General features: G+C 41.8%; 1 protein-coding gene across 2 annotated transcripts in view; it reads left to right on the top strand.

Moving 5' to 3' along the window:
* LOC126469938 (steroidogenic acute regulatory protein-like) overlaps positions 1-25,741 on the top strand; it is a 175,218-nt gene that overhangs the window by 84,874 nt on the left and 64,603 nt on the right. For both annotated transcript variants that reach the window (XM_050097340.1, XM_050097341.1), the window contains 3 exons: positions 867-999; positions 3,963-4,085; positions 13,961-14,034. In XM_050097340.1, coding sequence (XP_049953297.1) covers positions 867-999; positions 3,963-4,085; positions 13,961-14,034 — 330 coding nt within the window. The remainder of the gene's footprint in view (positions 1-866; positions 1,000-3,962; positions 4,086-13,960; positions 14,035-25,741) is intronic.

Genomic DNA, 25,741 nt, shown 5'->3' with positions numbered 1-25,741 from the left:
CTTAAGTCATATGGTATTATATTTTGGGGTAACTCTTCCCATTCTAAAAGGATATTTTTGGCTCAGATATGGGTGGTTCGAGCAATAAGTGGTGTAAGTTCACGAACCTCTTGTCGACCCCTGTCTACTTATATATATATTTCTTACTGTCATTTCTTGTTAACAATATTAGCTTATTCCCAAGAATAAGTAGCTTTCACTTGGTTAATACGTGGCAGAAATCAAACTTGCATTTGGATTGGACTTCTTTAACTCTTGTGCAGAAAGGTGTACACTGTAAAGTATACTGCTGCATCCATTTTCAATTAGCTACCACTTGAATTCAAAAATCTTGGCAGTAATCCATGCGCTTTCAAATCAAAACTGAAGAGTTTCCTCATGGGTCACTCCTTCTATTCTGCCGAGGAGTTGCTTGAAAAATTAAGCTGATTCTTGTTGTATTGTTGATTGCATTTACTAAACTTATGGCTTGACTTATTTTGGTTTCATAAACATTTTATTTTTATCTGTTATTACTTTTATGTTGTAATTTCATGTACTGACGCATTCCATGACCTTAGAGATTTGCTCCTCAATTTGGTCCTACGAAACTTGAAGTGTAAATAAAAATAAATAACATTTTGTCAAAAGCTTGACGAGTCTATGAGACTCGATTTAAATGCACTGAAGGCAGCTATTCAATAGCTGAAATCTAGATCTACTTTTTTAAAAAAATAAAAGAAACACGTTAGATTTATGATTGATTGCCAAGTTCCGTTTCCTTTTTTGAAACATTGTCTATAGTTGCTGATTGTGTTAAATTTGATTTGGGAATTCAGGTTACTATAAGTTTAGTATTATAAAATGTTTTATTTAAAATATTTCAGTGGGCTACTGCATCATCACCAGTCTTCCAAGTATTACTTGTGCTCACATCATTTGTTCTGGCATGGGGAGAAGCGTGGTTTCTGGATTTTAGAGTGCTTCCTCAAGAAGCACATGCTCTGGCTTACATGCAAGGTACCTAGGGTTCCATAATCTTTAGTTTATAGATCCTTATATTTCGTTATTTATTACAACAGTCTTTTGCTGCGTAGAATACATGTTATCGTACTACTCTGGTTCATTAATAAGTAACTATAAGAAGGAAGAATTAGACTATTCCAAAAACGTTTTATTGTTTCTCTACATTTTATTTGAGCAAAGGACTTACAATGGGTTCTGCATTGTAGTCAACTGACACAAAAGTTGTGGAGAGACATTAACAGTAATGAGTACCTGTGAAACATGTTGTAACAATGCATCCCCAAAAGGTGTCTAGCCATTTGCACCAGTGGACCTCTGCTCACTGAAGACAACACTGTAGTGAGGGAGGGGGGAGAGGGGAGGGGGGGGGGCTTTGAACTTCTGAAAATGGGAAAAATAAAATGACTCAGTTTGTGGTCTCCCTCATTAAGTCTAATGACAGGAGAATATTGTGTGGAGAGAAGATACGAAGTAGGCGCTACACTTCTGAATATCTCATTGTTGTGGCGTATAGGTGTGTGTGAAGATTTGAGCACAAGTAGCATTGTGTTGTGTTTTTTGGTCTTATTATTACCTACACACATCCACTATAATTCGTTATTTCACATTATATTCTTTCTCTATTCTGGAGTCCACCAAGTGATGAGTTTAGCACCATTGAAAATGATGGTGAAAATCCAGTTTGGTGTCCCTTGAGCTATGTGCAGAAGGCCACTCGTGTACTCTTGAAAACATCTCATCTAGAATCCAGCCCAAAGTGTTTGACAATGAATGTTAATTAAGCTTGCTGGTTTGATGTCACACCAAAGGTATGGGAAGTGCATACTTGTTAGTTCTTTTGGCTGGCAATGTCAAGTGTGGTGTTTTATGACTTCTGGGAATTTTCTTTTCGAGACTTTACAACTCAATGTTGAGTTTAGTATTTGAAGTTTACCCAAAATCTCAGCTGGAATTAATGGGCAACTTCCAGGCACTTTCTCCTTTCAGGTATGTCCATTTGGCTGCTGTACTGAATGAGGTGTTGCAGCAAAATGCTAAACATGAAATTAGAATATTAACCTGCAGAAAATAGGTTTATTTTGGGAATAATTGCTTGGCCATATGTTCATTTCTGTTGAAGGTAGAAACTTCTTAGATATAAGGCTGCTAAAGAGGAAACATCTCAGTGAATTGGCAGTTAAATTATATTACGATATACAATTCATAAAATTCAATGTCTTTGAAGAGATTTGGCAAGAGAAGGTTGCACGGGTGCTGGTACTACGATAGTTTGTAGAGGTGGAGTATTTTTAATATTTTGGAAGACAGATGGCAATTTCTGAATAGCCATAAAAAAGTTCAAGTTCGAATACTGCTAGTAACCTATGTAATAATTTTATTGATAGGAAAACACCTGATTACGCTATATTTTTCCTTTCCCTGAGAACTGTATAGGGCGTGGGGGCAAGGTGGGTTGTGTGTTGCTCCTCTTTGTCGCCAGGTTTGGGTGCCCTTGGCAGGTTGCTTATTCACCGTAGATGGAATATAAATGGAATGTAAAAAGACTGGATGACATTTTCAGTTTATGTTGCTAAGGGACTGAGTGAAGAGTTGAAGTTGTAGGAGTATTTGTGTGTGTGGTGGTGGGGGGGGGGGGGGGGGGAGGAGGAGGAGGAGGAGGTTAGAGATTCTGTTCAAGTTTTCCTCCTCCTTGTTAGTGCTCCAAGCCTATCCACCTCGTGTAACTAAATGAAATGAAAATAGCGATTCTTTGTGAATTCTGGCAACACTTTCATATTGCCACCAAAGGACTAAGAAACATTTAGGGCCTACAATCTGTATTGAATGTCTTCCAAGCTCATTGAAGAAGGTGACCGAAGTAATGAGCTTACCATCAAAACATTCTGACAACAGTTTCAGATTAAGGTGATGATTGATGCAGTTTGAGACGTGTGGAATGATGTCACTCAAAAATCGATGAATAAAACTTTTGCTTAATGCTGTGTTAGTTTAGAAAATTAATTATCAAGTTGCATTACCAGAGCAACTAAAGAGGAAGTGGGCATGGGATAGTAAATTGGTGTAATTGATGCTGATGAGGATCTGAAGTCTTACTGTAAGGAGTTAAGTGATGAGGATCTCATGGCAGTCACGGAGGGTAATAAGAGAGAGGGAACTGATATCTAGGAAGTTCACCTTGCAAAAGATCTGACAACACAGAAGATTACAAGGGCTCTCTGAATGATAGGTACTGAATTGGCAGTTACAATGGTGGAGCAAAGGACTAAAGTGAAGAGAGAAGTGGAATTTATTGCAATGATACGAAGACCTGTGTGACCAAATATCAAAAGAAATTAAAGTCAACATCAGACTTTTTTGTCATCGTCTTGACATTTTGATGCTGAAACTGAACCTCAATTGTCCACTACAACTATAAATGTTGTGTCTTTATTGAAAGCCACATCACATAAACTGGACTGACTGAAGCGTCACCAAAATCTTCAGAGACATGTGATCCAGAAACCATTCAAATTTTAGTGTTGGAATTCATAAGGTAACAGTACTTTAATAATCTATATCTCACATATTCAATTACTCCTGTGTTACACACATTATTTATATGGATTGAATTTATTGGGCTGTTGGAATGTACCTGCTTTTATTATATCTTAATTTACATGTTTATTGCCTCTAGTTTCTTTCCCCTTTGAAACATGACTTTATGTACTTCATATTATGTGTAGAAATATTTTTTAATATCTTAAAAAGTTTTGCATTTATGTTTATACTGTGGATGTTTAAGAACTTAATATTTTGTCATCACTTATTACACATAGTATGGCAGTGTTTTTGGTTCATTTTTTGATAGTAAATTTTCATCAGTAATGTATGAAATTATGGTTTTTAGATCCATTTATATTCTTTATTGTGGTGGTGTATTTACTGTAGAGCAACTATATTTTTCATATTCTTTACAGTTTCTTCAGCTTTGAATACAGAAAGAACACCTCTTCTTAGGAACTTCTTGCAAGGTTTACAACAGCCAGATGAATGTACAGAATCGGTGGGAAACTTCTATTCTCCTCTAGACTCACCTGAAGGTATTGGCAATTCATATAAAAAAATCAGTTGTCCCATAAACATCCTAAAATTATTATAAACCAAATTAACTTCATTTGTATTTATGTGTGTAGTGTTAGGAGTAAGAAGCAACTGAATTTGTGCTTGCAGAAATTAATTTCCTTTATTATATAGTTTTATAAAATAAGTGTTGACCTTTTGTACTAACATTATAAATGACATTTTTTATGGGACACTGTTTTTGTTGGAGTGAAATGTGGTCTCATCATATAGGAGTAGGCTTTTGTTTCAATTGAGTATTTTATATGTGCATGGGAATAAGCCATGTTATAATATTCATTCCTTGGATTTGATCTGAAATAGTACTATTTTGCCATTTGGTCTGATTTTGATTTTTTGGCAGCTTTGCATATTAATAATGGTTGAAGCTGCAAGTGTATATCAGTAGTTGACCAAATTCAAATAAGACCATGTGACCTTAAGTATTACACCAACATAACAATGTATGGACTACAAGAACTGTGAACTTCAGCTTCTGTCAGTTAAACTAAATGCTGACAGAAAGTGGGGACTAAACTCTAAAATTCTTGAACCGCGAGAGTTCAGTGATGACAAGATCAGAGTATTTAATTTTATTCTATCAAGGAAACTGTGAGAGAGTGTTTTCAGTAAAACTGAAGTAAATAGTATCTTCAACAGCCTCCACAATGTGTATCTGCTTCATTTTCATCTACAGATTAAGACAATAAAAAATAAATGTTGGATAATAAATGGCATTACAACTTCAATTGACTGACTTCATCCGAACAGGCTTTGGAAAGCCCAATGGTACCGACTGACTGCCATGTCATCCTTAGCTGATCGGCATCACTGGATGCGGATATGGAGGGGCATGTGGTCAGCGCACCACCCTCCCAGCTGTTGTCAATTTTTGTGACTAGAGCTGCTACGTCTCAATCAAGTCAGTCCTCAGTTGGTCTCAAAAGGGCTGGGTACACCCCACTTGCCAACAGTGCTCGGCAGACATGATGATCACCCAGCCGAGTGCTAACCTAGCTCAACAGCAGTCAACTTGGGTGATCTGATGGGAACTGGTATTACCACTGCGGCAAGGCCATTGGCAACAATTACAGTTAGAAAGAAAAAACTTCTCTACTCTTTCTTTGAACACAATAATGCTATGTTAAATTAGGCAAACCTGCAGGAGGAGTTTCCGTTTTCCTCAAACCATGCCTAGGATTAATAAAGGACACAATAACAGATGAAAACACAGTTATTGTTAAAACAAATCACATCACAATAATAGGCATATATGTTCAACCATAGAAGAGGGTAGAAGGTGTAATTGAAAGAATAACAGATGTATTAACACAAACAAAGATTGATAAAAGAGTAATTCTTGCAGGTGGTCTCAGTGCTAGGATAGACAAATCAAGAACTAAAACAGAACTGATTCTAGAAACACCAAAAGGAGGATGATATGGCCTCAACAACAAACCTGCATAGTGGCCAATCGACCAAGCACAATATACCTTGTATTATTCAGAGGTGAATGCATAAAGGCAGTTAACCAGAAAGTGCTCTGGACATCAGCAGTAGCACCAGTAAGAAAACATTTGCCAGTCACAACAGTGATTCGACAATGAGTGTTACGATGAAGGGCAAGAGACGCTGTAGGCACTACGCCAAGCCAAAACCACAACACAACAATATGACGTGTCACTATGTGCCAGGCAGATGTGGTCATATAAAACACTAATAAAGAAGAAGGCAGACCACGTAGAGGAAGAGGCTAGACGACAAGCAGAATGTGCTCAAAGAGGCCCATTCATATTGCTCAAAAAACCTAGACCACCAGCAATAAAAGGAATCTCAGTGAACTCATGGGAAAACCAGTTTGAAGCCATTCTAAACTTCCAACACAAGAAAACAACGTATGAGTACAGTACAATGGAGCAATAGAAAGTCACACCCCTATAAGAAGACAAGAAATATGCCAAGTGCTAACAAAGGCAAAAAAAAAAAGAGTGGGGCAGGGTGGGGGAGGGGGGGGGGTGGGGGGGGGGGGGACCTTCAGCGTGAGACGGCATGAATGTAGAACACCTCAGGGAATCTTACCACAAGATGCAAGGCTATTGGTTGGAATTATTCAACAACTGTGAGAGCACAGGAAAAATACCAGAACACTGGAGAACATCAACAGTCAAAATCCTTTTCAGAGGAGAAACATGTAACCCAGACTCACCCAGAGTCATAGCCCTCGAAAACACGACTTTCAAAATTTGCATGGACGTATTAATGAGCAGACTTATAACTGAAGTAGATGCCAAAAATACCAGAAAACCAGTTTGGTTTCGGAAAGGGAAGAAGCACCTTAAGTGCAGTGAATTGCTTAATAGAGCAAGTGCAAGATGCACTAAGATATCCAGAGAAAAAATATTTGTAGTCTTTAAAGACCATAGCAAAGCTGTAGACACTATTAACTGAAAAACACTTATCCAAAAAATCACCCTATTAATTTGTGACAAAAGATACAACCACATCCAAATAAAAGGGTCATTAAACAATTAGAGAGACAAATTGATTTGGAGAAAAAGCATTTCTTTTTACGAAACAATACTTTTGCTACTTTTCAGCATAATCCCCTTAAACATTTATGCACTGTTTCAATGGCCTACAAGCTTTTTTATTCCAGCTGCAAAGAACTCTTTATCTTGATGTTTGAACCAATTTCCCCAGAAACTTTTTCACGTCCTCGTTGTCCTGGAACCTCTTCCCATGTAATGCCTCCTTCAGAGCTCCAAACAAATGGAAATCACTAGGTGCTAAATCAGTATTTCCAAGCCCATTATGTCAGTCATTTCACAGGTTAGTTGAGCAATATGAGGACATGTGTTGTCTTGCTGGAAAATCACACCTATCCTCTGAGATCCACGACATGTCTCTCACATGGCTGGCTTCACTTTGTTTAAAAGCAAATCCGAGTAGTGTTGGCTGTTTATTGTACTCTGCTCTTGGAGATAATCAAAGAAAACTGGACCTTCAGCATCCCAAAATGCCATCAACATGACTATTCCTGCTGACGCTTGGGTTTTGAATTTTTTGTTGGCAGGTGAGTTGGTGTGCTTCCACTCCATGCTTCATCTTTTTGACTGGCTCATAATAGTGAACTCAAGTTTCATCAAAAGTTAAAATTTTATCGAGGAAGTGCTCACCTTCTCTTTCATAATGTTCCTTTAGCTCTGTGCACACTCTCAACCTTGTTTTCTTGTGTAGCCGCATCAACTCCTTTGGGACCCATCTTGCACATGTTTTGCAGTACTTCAGCTTGTTACAGATAATTTTATGAACTGTACCAGTACTAACTTCAACCTTGAACCTTATCATTTCCACAGTCACATGGCAGTTGGGCCGAATAATGTCATAAATTCGACTTTCAAGTGAGAGAGTTCAAACTGCAACTAGTTGGCCAGAATGGTGTTCGTCAGTCACTGAGTCGCAACCATTTTTGAACTGCTATACCCACTTGTAAAAATTTGCACGATTCATACAACCTTCACCATACTCTTTAGGCATTCTACTGTATATATTCACTGTTTTATCGCCTTCAGCAAGTAAAACACAAATAACAGAACGTTGCTCAACTAATATGGATGTTTTAACCAGACTCTCCATCTTGAAATGTATTTTTGAGGTTATAAACAAAACAATGTTGATACATCAGCTGATCAGGGCTCATCCCAGTGATGCCAACTTAAAACCATAAAAGTACCAAAATTGCTCTACTAACAGTTTTTTCCCCAAACCAATTTGTCTCTTTAATTATTGAATGACAATCTTATCTGATGACACCACTGTATCCAAAAATTTAACTTCAACAAGGAGATCTGATCAGTCTGACACCGCTCAACATCATGACAGCAGACATCATGATCATCATCATGAACAGCTTAGCAACACTCGTACTTTATGCAGATGACGTGATAATAGGTTCAGAAGACAAAGAAGAGCTACAAAAGGTGCTAACAGACTCACATCATGGGCTGTGGAAAATCACCTACAAATAAACCACAGCAAAACTAAACAGACAATTTTTTGAAGAGATGGCAAACTCTCACCAAAAGACATGCTGATCCTTCAAGACAAACCACTAGAAGTAGTACCAAAGTACAAACACGAGGGCTATCCACAAAGTACATTATGTTTTGGAATTAAAAATAAAGTATTGGAAATTTTTTTTATTATGTAAAGATGAAAGCCACACTTAAATACTACTTTTCTACATAGTTGCCATTTAAATTAAGGCACTTATCATAGCGATGGACGAGCTTGGAAATTCCTTCGTCGTACAATTCGGCTGCCTGCGCCTTCAACCACGTGGTTACCTCTTCTTGAAGCTGTACGTTGTCATCAAAACGCTGCATAGCCAACCACTTCTTCTTTGCTGGGAATAAGTGGAAGTCGCTCGGTGCCAGGTCGGGACTGTACGGCGGATGAGGAAACAACTCCCACTGAAAAGATTCGAGAACTTCACGAGTGGCATTTGCCGTGTGGGCCCGGGCGTTGTCGTGAATCAGCAAGATCTTTGAGCCCAACTTTCCCCTGCGCTTGTTTTGTATTGCTCTTCTGAGGTTGTGCAGAGTTTGGCAATACCTTTGAGAGTTTATTGTAGTGCCTCTTTCCAGGAAATCCACAAAAATCACACCTTTTCTGTCCCAAAAGAGGTAACCACGTGGTTGAAGGTGCAGGCGGCCAAATTTTACGACGAAGGAATTTCCAAGCTCGTCAATCGCTATGATAAGTGCATTAATTTAAATGGCAACTATGTAGAAAAGTAGTATTTAAGTGTGGCTTTCATCTGTATATAATAAAAAAATTTCCAATACTTTATTTATTTTTAATTCCAAAACGTAATGTACTTTGTGGTTAGCCCTCGTATCTTGGAGTCATTCTGCAAGCAACACTGACATCATTCAACAACTATGTGAAAAAAAGAGCAACAGCAGCAATAAACACAATTTACAACATGCAACAGCCTCAAAAACTCTCAAAAAATTGTGATGACACTGTTTAAACTAGCCATAGCACGAATAGCAACTGGTGGGATCCACATAATGTGGAACAAACTAAGAGACAATGACTTAGTAACACTAGAGAAAATCAGAACCCGCTAAATGGAATGAATACTGGGTGTCAGGAAGACAGTGCCTTCAAGACTGGCTTATGTCTTAATGAAAGAAACCTTCTTCATAGAAGGCATCAGAATGCTAATGCTCCTGCCCAACACCAAGGCCTACGAAAGTGCACGCCAAATACTCATAGAAAAGCACACATCTATCTGGAATGACTTCTACTCAACTGACACAATAATGACAGAAGAATGGAAACAGACAAACTGCAAACTCTGAGAAAAGACAACACAATATGTGACACATTGATGTAATATGCCAAATGATGTAATATTGACAACCACATTTCAGGCTCAGAAAATAAGATAGAAGCTTTCTGAAAGCTCATCAGATCAGAAACTGGGACAGAGTGGTCATGATCAAAAAGTATTTCTCTTCTGATAGAAAATGACAGACTCTCAGATCAAAGAAAAGTAGCTGATAAGTTGAATGTGTGTTTTAGTAAGATAACAAATCAGTTAAACCAAAATCATTATGGATGTAGGCCTAAGAACCTTCCAAATTATTTAAATGGTGCTCTTCAACCTATGTTACTTCAAGAAGTCACCCAAATCGAGATGAAGCTAATGATTCACCTGAAAACAAATATTCATGTAAATTAGATGGTCTATGAGATTATGTATTCACAAAGTCCTCTGATTATGTAATAAAATATGGAACTTTCCCAAGTACCTTAAAACATCTACAATAACTCTTTTATGAAAGAAAGAAAGAAAGAAATAAGAAAAAGAAACAAGGAAAAAGAAAATAAATAGGGACATTGATAATGTAAACAATTAGCATCCAGAATCCCAACTTGTGGTTTCTTCAAAATTATTATGAGTTCCCAATTACAAGCTTTGAAGTTACATTTCTAAAAATTCCTTTTTCCAAAATGAGCATGGATTTAGCTGATCTCCAAGTCTGTAGTAACAGCTATGTATTAGTACACTCCTGGAAATTGAAATAAGAACACCGTGAATTCATTGTCCCAGGAAGGGGAAACTTTATTGACACATTCCTGGGGTCAGATACATCACATGATCACACTGACAGAACCACAGGCACATAGACACAGGCAACAGAGCATGCACAATGTCGGCACTAGTACAGTGTATATCCACCTTTCGCAGCAATGCGGGCTGCTATTCTCCCATGGAGACGATCGTAGAGATGCTGGATGTAGTCCTGTGGAACGGCTTGCCATGCCATTGCCACCTGGCGCCTCAGTTGGACCAGCGTTCGTGCTGGACATACAGACCGCGTGAGACGACGCTTCATCCAGTCCCAAACATGCTCAATGGGGGACAGATCCGGAGATCTTGCTGGCCAGGGTAGTTGACTTACACCTTCTAGAGCACGTTGGGTGGCACGGGATACATGCGGACGTGCATTGTCCTGTTGGAACAGCAAGTTCCCTTGCCGGTCTAGGAGTGGTAGAACGATGGGTTTGATGACGGTTTGGATGTACCGTGCACTATTCAGTGTCCCCTCGACGATCACCAGTGGTGTACGGCCAGTGTAGGAGATCGCTCCCCACACCATGATGCCGGGTGTTGGCCCTGTGTGCCTCGGTCGTATGCAGTCCTGATTGTGGCGCTCACCTGCACGGCGCCAAACACGCGTACGACCATCATTGGCACCAAGGCAGAAGCGACTCTCATCGCTGAAGACGACACGTCTCCATTCGTCCCTCCATTCACGCCTGTCGCGACACCACTGGAGGCGGGCTGCATGATGTTGGGGCGTGAGCGGAAGACGGCCTAACGGTGTGCGGGACCGTAGCCCAGCTTCATGGAGACGGTTGCGAATGGTCCTCGCCGATACCCCAGGAGCAACAGTGTCCCTAATTTGCTGGGAAGTGGCGGTGCGGTCCCCTACGGCACTGCGTAGGATCCTACGGTCTTGGCGTGCATCCGTGCGTCGCTGCGGTCCGGTCCCAGGTCGACGGGCACGTGCACCTTCCGCCGACCACTGGCGACAACATCGATGTACTGTGGAGACCTCACGCCCCACGTGTTGAGCAATTTGGCGGTACGTCCACCCGGCCTCCCGCATGCCCACTATACGCCCTCGCTCAAAGTCCGTCAACTGCACATACGGTTCACGTCCACGCTGTCGCGGCATGCTACCAGTGTTAAAGACTGCGATGGAGCTCCGTATGCCACGGCAAACTGGCTGACACTGACGGCGGCGGTGCACAAATGCTGCGCAGCTAGCGCCATTCGACGGCCAACACCGCGGTTCCTGGTGTGTCCGCTGTGCCGTGCGTGTGATCATTGCTTGTACAGCCCTCTCGCAGTGTCCGGAGCAAGTATGGTGGGTCTGACACACCGGTGTCAATGTGTTCTTTTTTCCACTTCCAGGAGTGTATTTTGAAGCACTCTTAGAGACCATCCTCTTTGCAATTTTCTTTATCTGTCAAAAGCATTCAACAAAATTGTGGATCATCATTTTCTTGTGGCCTTTGTCCCACTTCAATGCAGGGTTGGCCATGTTACTATGGATTTGGCGATGTTAGTGTCAAAGGGTGACTGGATGCTCTTCTTATCACCATCCCGTACCCTCCGGGATGGAATGAGTGTACCCCAGCTGTCTGCATCGAGTGTAAGTCGTGAAATAGTGCAAACAGTTTTCAGATGTCTGCGAGTCATGTAACTGAGGCGGGACATGGGGACCAGACCAGAATTCACATGGTGGGATGTGGAAAACCGCCTAAAAACCACATCCAGGCTGCCCGGCACTGGGTGGATTTGAACCGGGGCCGACACGCCTACCCGAGTCCAGGAAGCAGCGTATTAGTGCGCTTGGCTAACCTGGCGGGTCCTTCAACAAAATTGAGGATGATATTGTTATTCACAAATTAGCTCAAAACGCCATCGGAGGGATCTCAAATCAATGAGTAAGGTCTTAACTTGAAGACAGACAGCAGATGGTGGTATTGAGGTATGATACCAAAGAAAATGTCATTGCAACATTTATCCAGTAAATTTCTAAGTGAGTGTGGAGTACCACAGGATATCTTGGAACCTCTATTGTTCCTTCTTTACAACAAAGATGTAAACAACTCCGCAAAAAAAAAGTAGATCACGCCACCGAATTAACTATTGCCGTGGATAAAATTTCTATCTGCATAATAAGCAGTAGATACTTCAATGTATGTGATTACTAGCTAGTTAAAAAAAATGATAATAAATAAAGAGAAAACTTTTTCCATGAACCTCTTCTCCATTTATGAAAGAATGTGATTCAATTCATTACTGAAATCTGTTACCAAAACTAAAGTTGAGGGAATATGGCTACAAAACAATTTAAAATGGAGCTGAAACTCTTGAAACAAAGCTTTCGGAAGCTTGTTACGCTTCTCAGGTTTTGTGAACCCCATATCATTCACGTGAAAATAATTAGCCTGCTAAGCCTTTATGCACATTAATCCATGCTGCTTGCAAATGAGTATATTTCAAACAAAATTAGGGAATAAAAACAAATTAAAACATGGCCTTAGCCACAACACAAGGAGCATCTGTTATGTACATGTGGTATTGGATTACAATGGCATTCTATTGAGGAATGGTATTTGCAAGGGAGCTTGCTTGATTTTGTAGACTAGAAGACATTTTCAAACTCAGCAAATGCATTTACTGGACTTGTACAAAATAATTATACAAGATATGATCACACGTCACACAATGCAGTTACTGAAAGTAGGATGAGAGTGAGTGAGTCTGAAATGAGAACTAAAAGAATTGTGAAGCCCAGAAACCACACTAGCAAACAACAGAGTCCAGTAAATATTCAGCTGAGTCAAAGTCCAGCTGACAGTAACACTACTGTTATGATTAGCCGATGCACTGGAAGTACTTTACTGCGAAGTTCTGGATGGAATACAGACAATGGAAAGAACTAATGATTTTGTTGTCTAGGGATGCTGATTCCTGTTGGTGATTTACTGTGTACCAAATTTTACAGAAATCAAATGAATGTTAAATTTCTTGCATTTAAAAAGCTCTGAGATCGTAAACCTTTTTTTCCCTGTGGAGATTCTGTTAATACCACTGATATCTGTAGTAAGTCCCTCAGGGACTCTAGTCTTTCACTATTACTTATTTCTTGATAGCCTCCTCCGAAAATAGTAAAAAAGGCTTAATGAACCCTGTTAATGTCAAACTATTTATGTTTATTCAGTTTTTTTCAATTTTTGTATGTCGACTTATTGAACTGACACTAAACATTTAATACATTTGGTAAGATACGTGTCACTGGGTAGGTGCTAACAGTCAAAGCTTAATTTTTGGAAAGACCAGTGATTTAAACTTGTATTTTCTTGTTATATTTTGGATTAAGTGTAATTTGTAGTCCATTCATAATGAAGGATCTGTGTGATTATGTGACTTCTGCCAATGCAGTACAGATGAAAATTAAAAAGTTTTTTTTTTTTTGTTAAATATGCTAACTATATGTAAGATCCACTTTAAATAACAGTTATTAAAATTCAGTTGTAACTAAACCGTGAATGACACTATCTGGGTGACTAATATCAAATGTCTCAAATGCAACTGAAGTACTTGTTAGACTAGCCACATGATTTCTTTGAAGTTATGTTCAATAACAGTTGTTACTATTATAGTGCTGCTTACTCATTTAATTAACAGTGGATTTAGTTGTCAGAAAACTATTTTTTATGTATTTACATTAATATTAATGCTGCGCAATCTTCTTGGCTGCAGGTTCTGACACTGAAGAACAAGGTACACGAAAAGTATCTGCTAGAGGAAATGTACCTAGGAACTCAGTTGGTCAGGTACAGTTACTAATGCCTCTAACTTTTTTTAGTGTCTCTTTGTCAGAGTGCAGTTATGATATAAGCAGACTGATGTAGACAGTCATACACTTTAGATGAAATAGTCTAAGAAAATAAAATGTCAGGAAAATTAATTTGCATTTTTTCTGCAGTTGTTACTTCACAGGGGAGGGCGAGCTTATGTAGTATCAGGGCAATGTAGATAAACTAATATTGGTTGGCTGGTTGTATTGAATTTTTGTAAGTTATCCATGTAATCTTACCATGAATCACATACCTTGGTGAGGTGGGATGGTGTGGTGCCTCTACAACACAGATGGCTGTACTGTAGGTGCAACTACAATGGAGGGTGTCTGCAGAGAGACTAGATGAACATTTGGTTCCTGAAGAGGGGCAGCAGCTTTTTCAGTTTGGTTCCTGAAGAGGGGCAGCAGCTTTTTCAGTAGTTGCAGAGGCAGCAGTCTGGATGACTGGCTTGATCTGCCTTTGTAACATCAGCCAACATGGTCGTGCTGTGGTGGTATTGCGGATGGCTGAAAGCATTGCTGCATTTGCAGAAAGGTAGGAAATTAAAGAGATGTGAACTGGATAACTTGAAGGAATGAGAAATTGTCAAGAGTTTCAGTGAGAGAAAGCAAGCAACTATTAGAAAAAACAAAACTGGCGTTCTACAGGTCAGACCATGGAATGTTAGATTCCTTAATCAGGTAGGTAGGTTAAAGAATTTAAAAAGTGAACTGGATAGGTTGACGTGAAATATAGTGGGAATTAGTGAAGTTCGTTGGCAGGGTGAACGGGACTTCTGGTCAGGCGAATACAGGGTTATAAATAAAAAAAATCAAGTAGGGGTAAAGTAGGAGTCAGTTTAATAATGAATAAGGAAATAGGAATGCAGGTAAGCTGCTATGAACAGCACACTGAACATGCCATTGTAGGTAAGGTAGACAGGAAGCCAACAACCAGCGCAGAAGTAGAGGTTTATGTGCCAAGTAGCTCCCCAGTTGAAGAAGAGATTAAAAGAATGTGTAGTGGGATAAAAGAAATTATTTTGATAGTGAATTGTCAAGAGTTTGAAAGTGAACATTAGACAGTGATTGACTGAAATGGGAACAGAGTATCACAGAAGATGGGTGGGTAGTTTTGAGAGAGGAAATAGTGAAGACAGCAGAGGATGGAATAGGTAAAAAGGATGAGGCCTAGTAAAAATCCTTGGATATCACAGGAGATACTGAATTTCATTGATGAATGGGGAAAATATGAAGATACAGCAAATGAAGTACACAAAAAGGAATACACACATCTAGGGAAAAAAAGCAATTGAGAGAAAATGCAAACCAGCTAAGTAGGAATTGCTAGAGGATAATTGCAAGGGTATTGAAGCATATATAATGAGGGAAAGGATAGATACTGCCTATAGGAAAATTATAGACACCTTTGGGTAAAAGAGAAGCACTGTATGAAAATCAAGGGTTCAGGTGGGAAACCAGTTCTAAGCAAAGAAGGGAAAACTGAAAGGTGGACGGAAATATTTAGAGGGGCTGTACTAGAGCAGTCAACTTGAAGAGAATATTGTAGAATGGGAAGGGCAAGTCAGTGAAGATGAGATGGGAGATACACTACTGCGAGAAGAATTTGACAAAGCACTGAAAGATGTTAAGTCGAAACAAGGCCCCTGGAGTCGATGACGTTGTGTCAGAACTACTGATATCTTTGGGAGAGCCGGTTATGACAAAACTATTCCACCTGGTGTGCAGTATACATGACATGGGAAAAATACCATCAGATTTCAAGAAGAATATAATAATTGCAAAATTTCAGGTGCTGACAGCTCTGAATTTTACTGAATTACCTTATTTGCTGGCTGATAAGACACACTTTTTTCCCTTTAAAAATAGGCCCAAAAACTGGATGCATCTTTTACACTGGTAGCAAGTTAAGGTAGTACCTATTCCATTTCTTTAAAATTTGTGTGTTTCAGGTTGAAGCAATGTATTGTTAACTTCCTTGCAAATTTTGAGCATTTCTGTTTGCATAGAGTTCTGTGGATGCACATGCACCATCATTAACAGTTTTTATATATGATTGTTTAAGCTTCAGTTATTGTTGTATTTAGTGTGGAGACCCACTTGTGTTGTACCTGTATTGTTGTTTTATTTGAAAACTATGGCTGGAAAATGGCATTGCTGTACCATTGCATTTAATCTGCAAGTGATTGCATATGCTAAAGAGCATGGAAACAGTGCTGTAGAAAGGCATTTAGGGCCACTTCCAACTGACAAAAATGATAAGGACAATGTTTTAAAGAAAGCACCTCACAGTAAACATAATCTAAGAAGTGGAACTGTTAAAGGTCCAAAACTTGAGGCACAACTCAGTACTTTAGATTTTAGAGAACAGACAAGCAGGAATTTCTGTTTCAAAGAAAATGATTATTCATCAAGCAAAAGCAGTTTCCACTAACAAAGGGATTGCCTACTTTAGTGGATCAACATCATGGTGTTCAAGGCTTATGAAGAGGTATTGGCTTTGTTTGCGGACTAAGACAAAAATATCACAGAAGATGCCAGCTGAGTACGAAGAACAAATTGTTGAATTTCATTGATTTGTCATTAACGGAAGGAAAAGGGAAAAATGTTTGAACTTTCACAAAATATAAGCATGGATGAAACTCCACCAACCTTTGATGTGCCTTCTAACAGAACTGTGAATTCCAAGGCCACAAAAAACATTATTGTTAAAACTTCAGGGCACGAAAGGACTCCTTACACAGCCGTTTTGTCCTGCTGTGCTGGTGAAATGAAATTGCCATCACTTTCCTTTTTTTACTAAAAGGAGTGTTTGTTCATCTACACAATTAAGGCTGGAGGGTTGGAGGAGGAATGAGATTTAGATAGATCAAATTTGGTCTAGACAACCTGGAGGCCTGCTGAAGAAGCCTGCCCTGTTATGGGATCAATTTCATTCTCTCAGAACAGAAGACGTTAAAAGTAGACTGAATGAAATGAAGACTCAGTTACTTATAATTTCTGGAGGAATAAGTGGTTTACTTTAGCAATTATGTATATGTATCAACAGACCATGTAAGGGACTTATAAAAAAGGCATGGAGGAGACAGATGAAGTCTACAAATTCTGAAACTAAATCATCAGGAAGGAGGAAGAGACCTATCATTTCTTAAGTTTGTGGTAGGGTCAAAGCTTTATAGGATGGTATAGAGGATAATTTATTGTATGAGGATTCAGATTCTGACATGGCCACCTTCAGTATTTCTTCCTTCAGCTCTGAGGATGAATTTTGCAGATTTGAGGGCAAAAATTAAAAGAGGGCACTTTTTCCTACTTCTTTACCTAGCTATTTCATGTAAGGGCACATATGTGCTATTGTTTTGCATTAGATGTATTAAGTGAGACAAATTTTTTCCCTAAAAGGAAGTCTTAAAAGGAGGGGTGCATCTTATATGCAGGCAAATATGCTATCAGTTTAATAAGTTATGACTGCACAATACTGGCATGAATTTACGGAAGAATGGCAAAACTACTGGAAGCTGACCTCAGGGAAGATTAGTTTGGATTCAGGAGAAATGTAGGAACCCGCAAGGCAGTACTGATCTCATGATTTATCTTAGAAGATAAGTTAACCAAAGACAAGCATACATTTATAGCATTTGTAGGCTTATAGAAAGCCTTTGAAATGTTGACTGGAAAATGCTTTTCAAAATTCTAAAGGTTGCAGGGGTAAAATGTGTGGCTGTAAAAGGTTATTTACAACTTGTGCAGAAACCAAATGCCACCTACAAAAGAGGTTAATGCTTGCCACATGCATGGTATTGGGCAAGTCACATGAGCCTTCTGGGCCATGCTAAATGGCAAGCGCCTGAGGGAGCTCAGCGTTCGTTTGCTGGGTATGGGCTTGGCAGACAGGTTTCTGGAGCTGGGGACTGGCAAGTGCCCCCAGTCCTCTGTAACCGTTAGCCCTGGGCATGCTTCAACGACCCATACTTAGTGGTGGTGGAATATGATGTGTCACAGGGAATGGGGATCTTGACTTAATTGCATGGATTGTGGATGGTCAAAAACTCTATAAAAACCTCTCACTGTCAAGGTGTGCTGTGTGTTGATGAGACACGTGGTTGTTGAGACAGAACAGTCATTAGTGGGCAACCTGTGGGAAAACTCCTGCAACTCAGTTATATAAGGCTTATCCAGGTAAGCAGGGCTCTCTCATGGTGGACATTTATTTTCCTAGCTGCTCATGGGATTAAGATGGAACCTTCAAACTTTAGCTTATCAACTCACAGTGGAACTGGTGTACTGCTGGTGGGCCTCATGACCTAAGATCACCAGAGGGCTTACTTAGCCAGTCCTCCTGACTCAAAAGTTATTAAGAGGGCAGTTTTGAGAAAGTTTCACTTTCTACATTCAAATAGTTTAGAGGGCATTGCTGGCACTCCAGAATCTGTCAAGCAATTATGAAATGAGACATTGTTGGTTGAAACTTCTAGTCCACACCAAGCAACAAACCTCCGGAAAGCTAAATGCCTCAGGGAGTATGCCATTGAAACAGAGCTACACATCTTGAATTACAGCAAAGGCGTGTCATCCTGATATCTCGTAGATATTTCCAAAGAAGAATTGAGAGATTAGTGGACAAAAGATGGCAAGAGACCACATACTGTCATAAAAAGGGTGAATGGGGATCTCGCAAAATCCTGATTCTTTATCCTGCCTTCAATAGCACGAAACTCCCTTATCATATCAATGTTGGTTTCCTTCCTATAAAAAGAGTGAATGAGAATCTCGCAAAATCCTACTCTTTTATCGTACCTCCAATAGCACAAACTCCCATTGCGTATCAAGGTTGGGTTCCTTTTCTTAAACTTGCTGCCTATACGCTGTTTCAAATGCCAGTGCTTGGACACATCACTCTCCGTTATAAGGGAGAAGCCACTTGTAGAAAATGCGGTAGGGCCACCTACGAAGGTGTCAGTTATTCATCTACTTTGAAGTGTGTAAACTGCTTGTCAACATTAAGTAACTGGTATCTGTAGACTAGTTTCAACAACACGATCCCTTTGTTCTTCAATTGAAGACTGCTAGACAAACATCCAAACTGAACTGGTCAAAGATGAAAATCAGTGTCTGATTTTCACTTTTGACCAGTTTGGTTTAAATGGTTGTCTAGCAATCTTCAGCTGATGAATGAAGGGATCACGTTGTTGAAACTAGTCTACGGATACCAGATACTTCATGCTGGCCCTTATTTTGACTGCACATGAGTTTGGATTTCTCCTAAGTGGCAGTCTTGGGGTCTCAAAATGGTGTAGTGAAACACTGAAACTGGTGACAGAAATAAATTACGTCCAGAATATAGATAACTGAAGGTGTTTATAAATTTACATTTTGTATTGAACAACCAAAGTCAGTCGTCCATTTTGTACAAAGATGGACTTAAAGAAATTTGTCATGCATGTCTCATGATGTAGGTATCTAGCTTCTGTCTTTGATGATCTCTTTGTTGGAAAGGAACTTGACTGTAACCTTCCATCCTTTTGCATCCTAAAAATCCCATGTCAGAGTGGCCTCCTCTTCTCAAAAATCACCTTTGTAAATGCAGACATCAGTTCCCACAAATAGATCCAAAACTCTCTCTACCCACCTCAGACTCGCCAGCCTCCATTAGTATCTCCATTTCTACAATTTTCACTGTTTAATTTCGTAAAAGTCTTTGCTCTGCATACATGGGTATCACTGCTGTGACAGTGCCACGACATTTAAGAGTGCCGCCACGTCAGTACGTGCAAACTGCGATAGAGGCGCTCCGCAACTCGGCTGAGCGCGGGAGCGCCACCTAGCTACGAACGGCGCCGGCCGCATGTCACGGCACGGCAGTCGAATGACCGATACGGAATTGGTAGCATGTAACCAGCTATTGTTTCTACGTTTGTATATCCACGCAATTTATTAGTGATTAAAGGTTATAACACTTTTTGGCGCCGAGGTCGGATATTTTTGTTCCTGCGTTGTGGATTTGTGTGTTCGTGTCAGGGCAGACATGGAACAGCTTATGCAAGCGCTCATTGAACAGCAAACACAGCTGACAGCTGCTATTCAGGCGTTGTCGACGTCGCTTACTCATCGTCTGTCTTCCTCTTCTCCGCCTCCGTTCCCTCCTTACGACGAGGCCACTGAAGACTGGGAGGATTATGAGAAGCAGTTGCGGCAACACTTCTTGGCTTTCGGCGTTGTCGACGCTCCTATGTGTAAGTCGTTATTTCTATCTTGGATTTCCCCACGGATCTATCAGCTGCTATCTCAGTTAGCCCCGCTGCGGGAACCTGCCTCTCTGTCCTTCCAAGAAATGTGTGACTTATTGTCTAACTATTACCGAAAAAACACCCACGTCGTTGCTGCCCGCGTGGCGATCTACCGGTGTCATAAACAGCCCCATCAATCTTACCGGGCTTGGGCGGCGGAACTACATAGTCTGAGTAGGAAATGTCAGTTTGTCATGGACACTCATCATGAGTCTTATGCTGATTCAATGGTTAGGGATGCTATTCTACGGCTTGCTCCTGATAAAGAAGTTCGGCAACGTGTCTTACAACTGCCAAACCTGTCGTTGTCGGAAGTTCTAAGCATCGCTCAATCTTTTGAAGTGTCTCACGCTGCTGGTGCGCAAATAGACACGTGGTGTGATGTAGGCGCTATACAGACCACTTTCGACACGGGCAATTTGCCTGTTTCCCAGGGGACCGACGATGTGGCGGCGGTTCACTTGCGTCAACAACGTTGCGATGGGCCGCCACGCTCGCAGCAAAAACAGCAACCACAGAAGCAGGTTCGTTCCGCACTTCCTTCTTGTCCACGTTGTTTCGTACAGCATGACAGGGCCGCGTGTCCAAAACGTTGGGCCACGTGTAATTCATGTAGGAAAAAAGGCCACATTGCTTCTGTGTGTCAGTCCCCTAAAGTTCCTGTCGACGAGGACGAAGCATCGGACATGGGCGTTAACTGTGTGCTTTCTCAAACAAATAAGTTGTTTGTTACTGTTCGTGTTCTGGATAAAGACATTCGCATGCAAGTGGACACTGGCTCTGCAGTAACTCTCATTAACTCTCGCACGTATATGGAGTTGGACTCCCCTCCCTTGTCTCCAGTTACGTGAAATCTGAGAACTTATAATAAACACAAAATTCCTATTGTTGGCCAGTTTGATGCTTCCACTGCCTACAAGTCTGTTGTTCGGCCCCTCACGTTTTATGTGGTGGATCATGCAGGCACTGAAAACCTGCTCGGTTATGATGCTTTCCAGTTGTTCGGGTTCTCCATTGATGATGATGTGCACCTCATATCTGAGGATATTCCGTATCAACAGCTGGATGGATTGTGTTCTGAATTCTCGTCTGTGTTCTCTGCTGGTCTGGGTCGTGCCAAGGATTTGGAAGCCCACATTACTCTTAAATCTACAGCTCACCCTAAGTTTTTCTGGGCACGCCCTATTCCGGTGGCGTTGCGTGCACCTGTCAAGGCTGAGATAGACAGGTTAACAGCTTCAGGGATTCTCCTTCCTGTTACCTCCAGCGAATGGGCATCACCAATCGTGGTGGTTTATGAACCAAACGGGAGTCTGCGATTGTGTGGTGATTTTAAAGCCACTGTCAACGCTCAGAGCCTCATTGACACTTATCCTCTTCCCCATCCTGAGGAGTTATTTACCGAGCTCGCTGGGGACCAGTTCTATTCCAAACTTGACTTATCGGAGGCGTACCATCAGTTGCTGTTGGATGCGTCTTCCGAGGAATTTCTCGTCATCAACACTCTTTGTGGGTTGTATCAGTACCAGTGGTTACCGTTTGGCGTCGCTAGTGCGCCGGCCATTTTTCAGCGGTTTTTGGAACAGCTCAGCTTCCGTTCCCGGCTGTATAAACTATCTGGATGACATTGTTGTCACAGGGGCCTCCACTGAGGAGCACCTTCGCAATTTGCGTTCACTGTTTCGGGTTCTGCATTCGGCTGGGTTGAAGTGCAATCTGGACAAGTCACAGTTCTTCCAACCCTCCATCGTGTATCTTGGTCTCCACTTGTCCCGTGAGGGTATACGTCCTCTACGTCAGCATGTTGCGGCCATTACCGCTCTACCCCGGCCGTCTATGGTAAAAGAACTTCAGGCGTTTCTAGGCAAGATTGCTTATTATCACAAATTCATTCCATCCGCGGCGGCGGTAGCTCATCCTCTGCATCAGCTGTTATGCAAAAACGTTCCTTTCTGTTGGTCCGACGAGTGTGAGAAGGCTTTTGTCCGCCTGAAGGCTCATTTGCAGTCGGTGCCTTGTCTTGCCACATTCCGTCCGGGTCAGCACCTGGTTCTGGCGACTGACGCATCCCAGTATGGCCTAGGGGCTGTTCTCGCCCATCGGTATGAGGATGGGTCAGAACGACCCATCGCCTATGCTTCCAAGACCCTCAACGATGCACAATGGCGTTATTCTCAAATCGAAAAGGGGGCGCTCGCTATCATTTATGCTCTAAAAAATTTCAGCGTTTTTTTGTATGGTTCTAAGTTTCACCTCATCACCAACCACAAACTGCTGGTCTCTCTGTTGAGCCCATCGGCGTCACTTCCGGATAAGGCAGCTCACCGCCTGCAACGTTGGGCCTTATACTTGTCTCGTTTTCACTATGAGATTCACTATTTCCCCACGGCCCAGCACGCCAACGCTGACGCGTTGTCGCATTTGCCGATGGGCCCCAACCCGGTTTTCTATCGAGATGAACTACTCTGTTTCCACATTGATGAGGCAGAACATCGTGCGGTCGAGGGTTTTGCGCTTACAGGTTCGCAGGTCGCGTCGGCTACTGCGCGGGACCCGGTCGTGCATCAGGTGATCGGTTTTATTCAACGGGATTGGCTGGACACGACCAAGGGCCGGGCATCGGATCCCCTTCGCAACTACCATGCCTTGCGCCTTCGTCTGTCTGTTCGTGATGGTGTTGTTCTTCTGGCCACGGACGGCACATCTCCATGGGTCGTGGTGCCAGCCTCTCTTCGCAAAGATGTTCTCAAACTGTTGCATGGGGATTTCTCGGACTATGTCCCTGGCCCGCAGACACGTTTATTGGCCCGGTATTGATTCGGACATCGCCCACATGGTCGCTGCGTGTGGTCAGTGTGCTCAACAACTGGCTGCACCCCAACAACTGGCTGCACCCCGTACAATGCCCTCTCCGTGGCCTGACCCGGCGCAGCCATGGGAATGGGTGCACACTGACTTTGCCGGCCCCTTCCTCGGCACTTATTGGCTGCTGTTGATTGACGCCTTCTCGACATTTCCATTTGTTGTTCGATGTCCGTCGCCCACCACTGCGGCGACGACGCTGGCTTTGTCCAAACTCTTTGCGCTAGAAGGTCTTCCATCCACAATCGTCACGGACAATGGCCCTCAGTTCTCTTCGCAGGCCTTCCGTGATTTTTGTACTGGACACGGGATTCATCATGTTACAGCACCGCCCTTCCATCCGCAATCGAATGGGGAGGTCGAGCGCCTTGTCCGCACTTTCAAAAGCCAGATGAAAAAATTCCTTATTGATTTTTCCACAGATGACGCTCTGTTGCATTTTCTGAGTTCTTATCGCTTCACGCCTCTGGGTGATCGCAGCCCTGCTGAACTAGCCGCCAACCGCGCACTGTACTGCACCTGCTTCACTCTGTCAGGCCTTGTACTGTGTCCCCTCGTGCGGGAAAATACTCGGTGGGCACCGACATGTGGGCACGAGGGTATGGATCTCGCCCTAAATGGATTCCAGGGGTGGTCAAGGCTCTTCGCGGCCGCCGGCTTTGTGAAATACGTACGGACAACGGCATGGTTGTTCGCCATTACGACCAGATGCGCCCACGAGTGGTGGCCACGCCGGTGCCACCGCCCCTTCCTTCGCCTCCACCAGCCCGAGAAGCCAGTCCTGTCGCTGCTGCCGATCTCCCGTGCTTGTTGCTGCAGCCGACGTCGCTACCGCTTCCGAATCCGCCGGAACCGGCTCCAGTCGCGACGCCGCCTTCTCTGGGACCCATCTCGCTGGAGCATACCCCCAGGTCCACGACACCTATGGATGCTGCTCCGGAGTTTTCACCCATCATCTCGTCCAGGAGGCACGTTCCACGCACGGGCTTCCGTCCTGGACATTTTCGACCGTACTCTCATGTTTCTCCGTGGGATCTTCTCGGGGCCTCCCAAGAGGCCATGGATGTTTCCGCGCTGTCCGTGTCTCCCAGGAAGTGAGTGTTTTTTTTCAAGGGGGGAAAAGTGTTGTGACAGTGCCGCAACATTTAAGTGTGTCGCCACATCAGTACGCGCAAACGGCGATAGAGGCACTCCGCAACTCGGCTGAGCGCGGGAGCACCACCTAGCTACGAACGGCGCCAGCCGCATGTCACGGAACGGCAGTCGAATGACCGATACGGAATTGGTAGCATGTAACCAGCTATTGTTTCTACGTTTGATATCCACGCAATTTATTAGTGATTAAAGGTTATAACAATCACATTTGTAGATACCAACCTTTACTGGCTCAGTATGCTGAGACTAACCTAAACATTTACCCAATTCAGAATGTTCAGCTGACAGATACTACCTACCACATATCTTATGTTCCTGAACCTGAGCTTCTCATACCACTGCTATTGGACCACACAAAAGTGGTCATATGGTTTAGTATCAGACAAGTCATCATTCTTTACTGTTTATTTGTGTGTTTGTAAGGTTCACTAATCTTGGAAAATTTTTGTGTGTGGTTGTGTTGGTTGTGTTTAGAGTTACTGTGATGTGATTTGAGTCTTTTCAGTTGACTAATATTTCTTCTATGGAACCATTTCATAAAAGAAACATTAATCAACTCAAATCACAATATAACAACTCTTAAACACAACTAACAAAAACACACACACAAATTTTACTCAAGATTAGTGAACATTATAGACACACAAATAAACAGCAATGAAAGACAACTGTTGGAGAAAGGATTAAAGTGCAATGTAAATTCAGAAATAGATGAAGATTATATAAAAAACTACTTATAGAAGCAGAAAGTGTATTGACAAGGGAAGGAAGGAGAGTAAAACAGCAGTGTCAACATTGGATTATCTAGAGAACTAGTAACAACCATCAAAATCAAAATGTCATCATTTCAAAAGCAGATAAGGGGGAACACAGTAGTACTTATAGACAAAGAACAATACACTGAAAAAACACAAGAATTTGTCTGCCAAAATAACATTATGAGATTAAAATCATACACAACAAACAGATTCCAGACTAAAGTGAAAAACACTCTGAAAAACATAGACATGGTACTGTATAACATGGATAAACGAAAGCCGACTCAAATTTATCCCACGCAATCTGTCCGCCGAAGCCAACCAAAGATGCACAAACTGATCTCCCTGTGAGGCCAATACTGGATTTCAGAAAACCCCCACTTACAAACTGGCAGGATACATGTTAAAATCACTGTCTGAAAATCTCAGAGTACAAGAAGACAGAACCATTAAAAACACTACATATCTAATACAACAGGTAAAAGATATAAAAATTCGGGACACAGCAACACTCTCCTCATTTGATACAGAGAGCATGTATTCCAGCATACCAGTACCAGAAACAGTAGACATCATAGATAAAAACACGAAAACACATGTTCAACTCCATGATGAACAG

The sequence above is a fragment of the Schistocerca serialis genome, chromosome 3 (assembly GCF_023864345.2).
Source record: "Schistocerca serialis cubense isolate TAMUIC-IGC-003099 chromosome 3, iqSchSeri2.2, whole genome shotgun sequence".
Classification (NCBI taxonomy): domain Eukaryota; kingdom Metazoa; phylum Arthropoda; class Insecta; order Orthoptera; family Acrididae; genus Schistocerca; species Schistocerca serialis.
The sequence above is the reverse complement of the archived record's forward strand: the minus strand, read 5'-3'. Positions and strand labels throughout refer to the sequence as shown.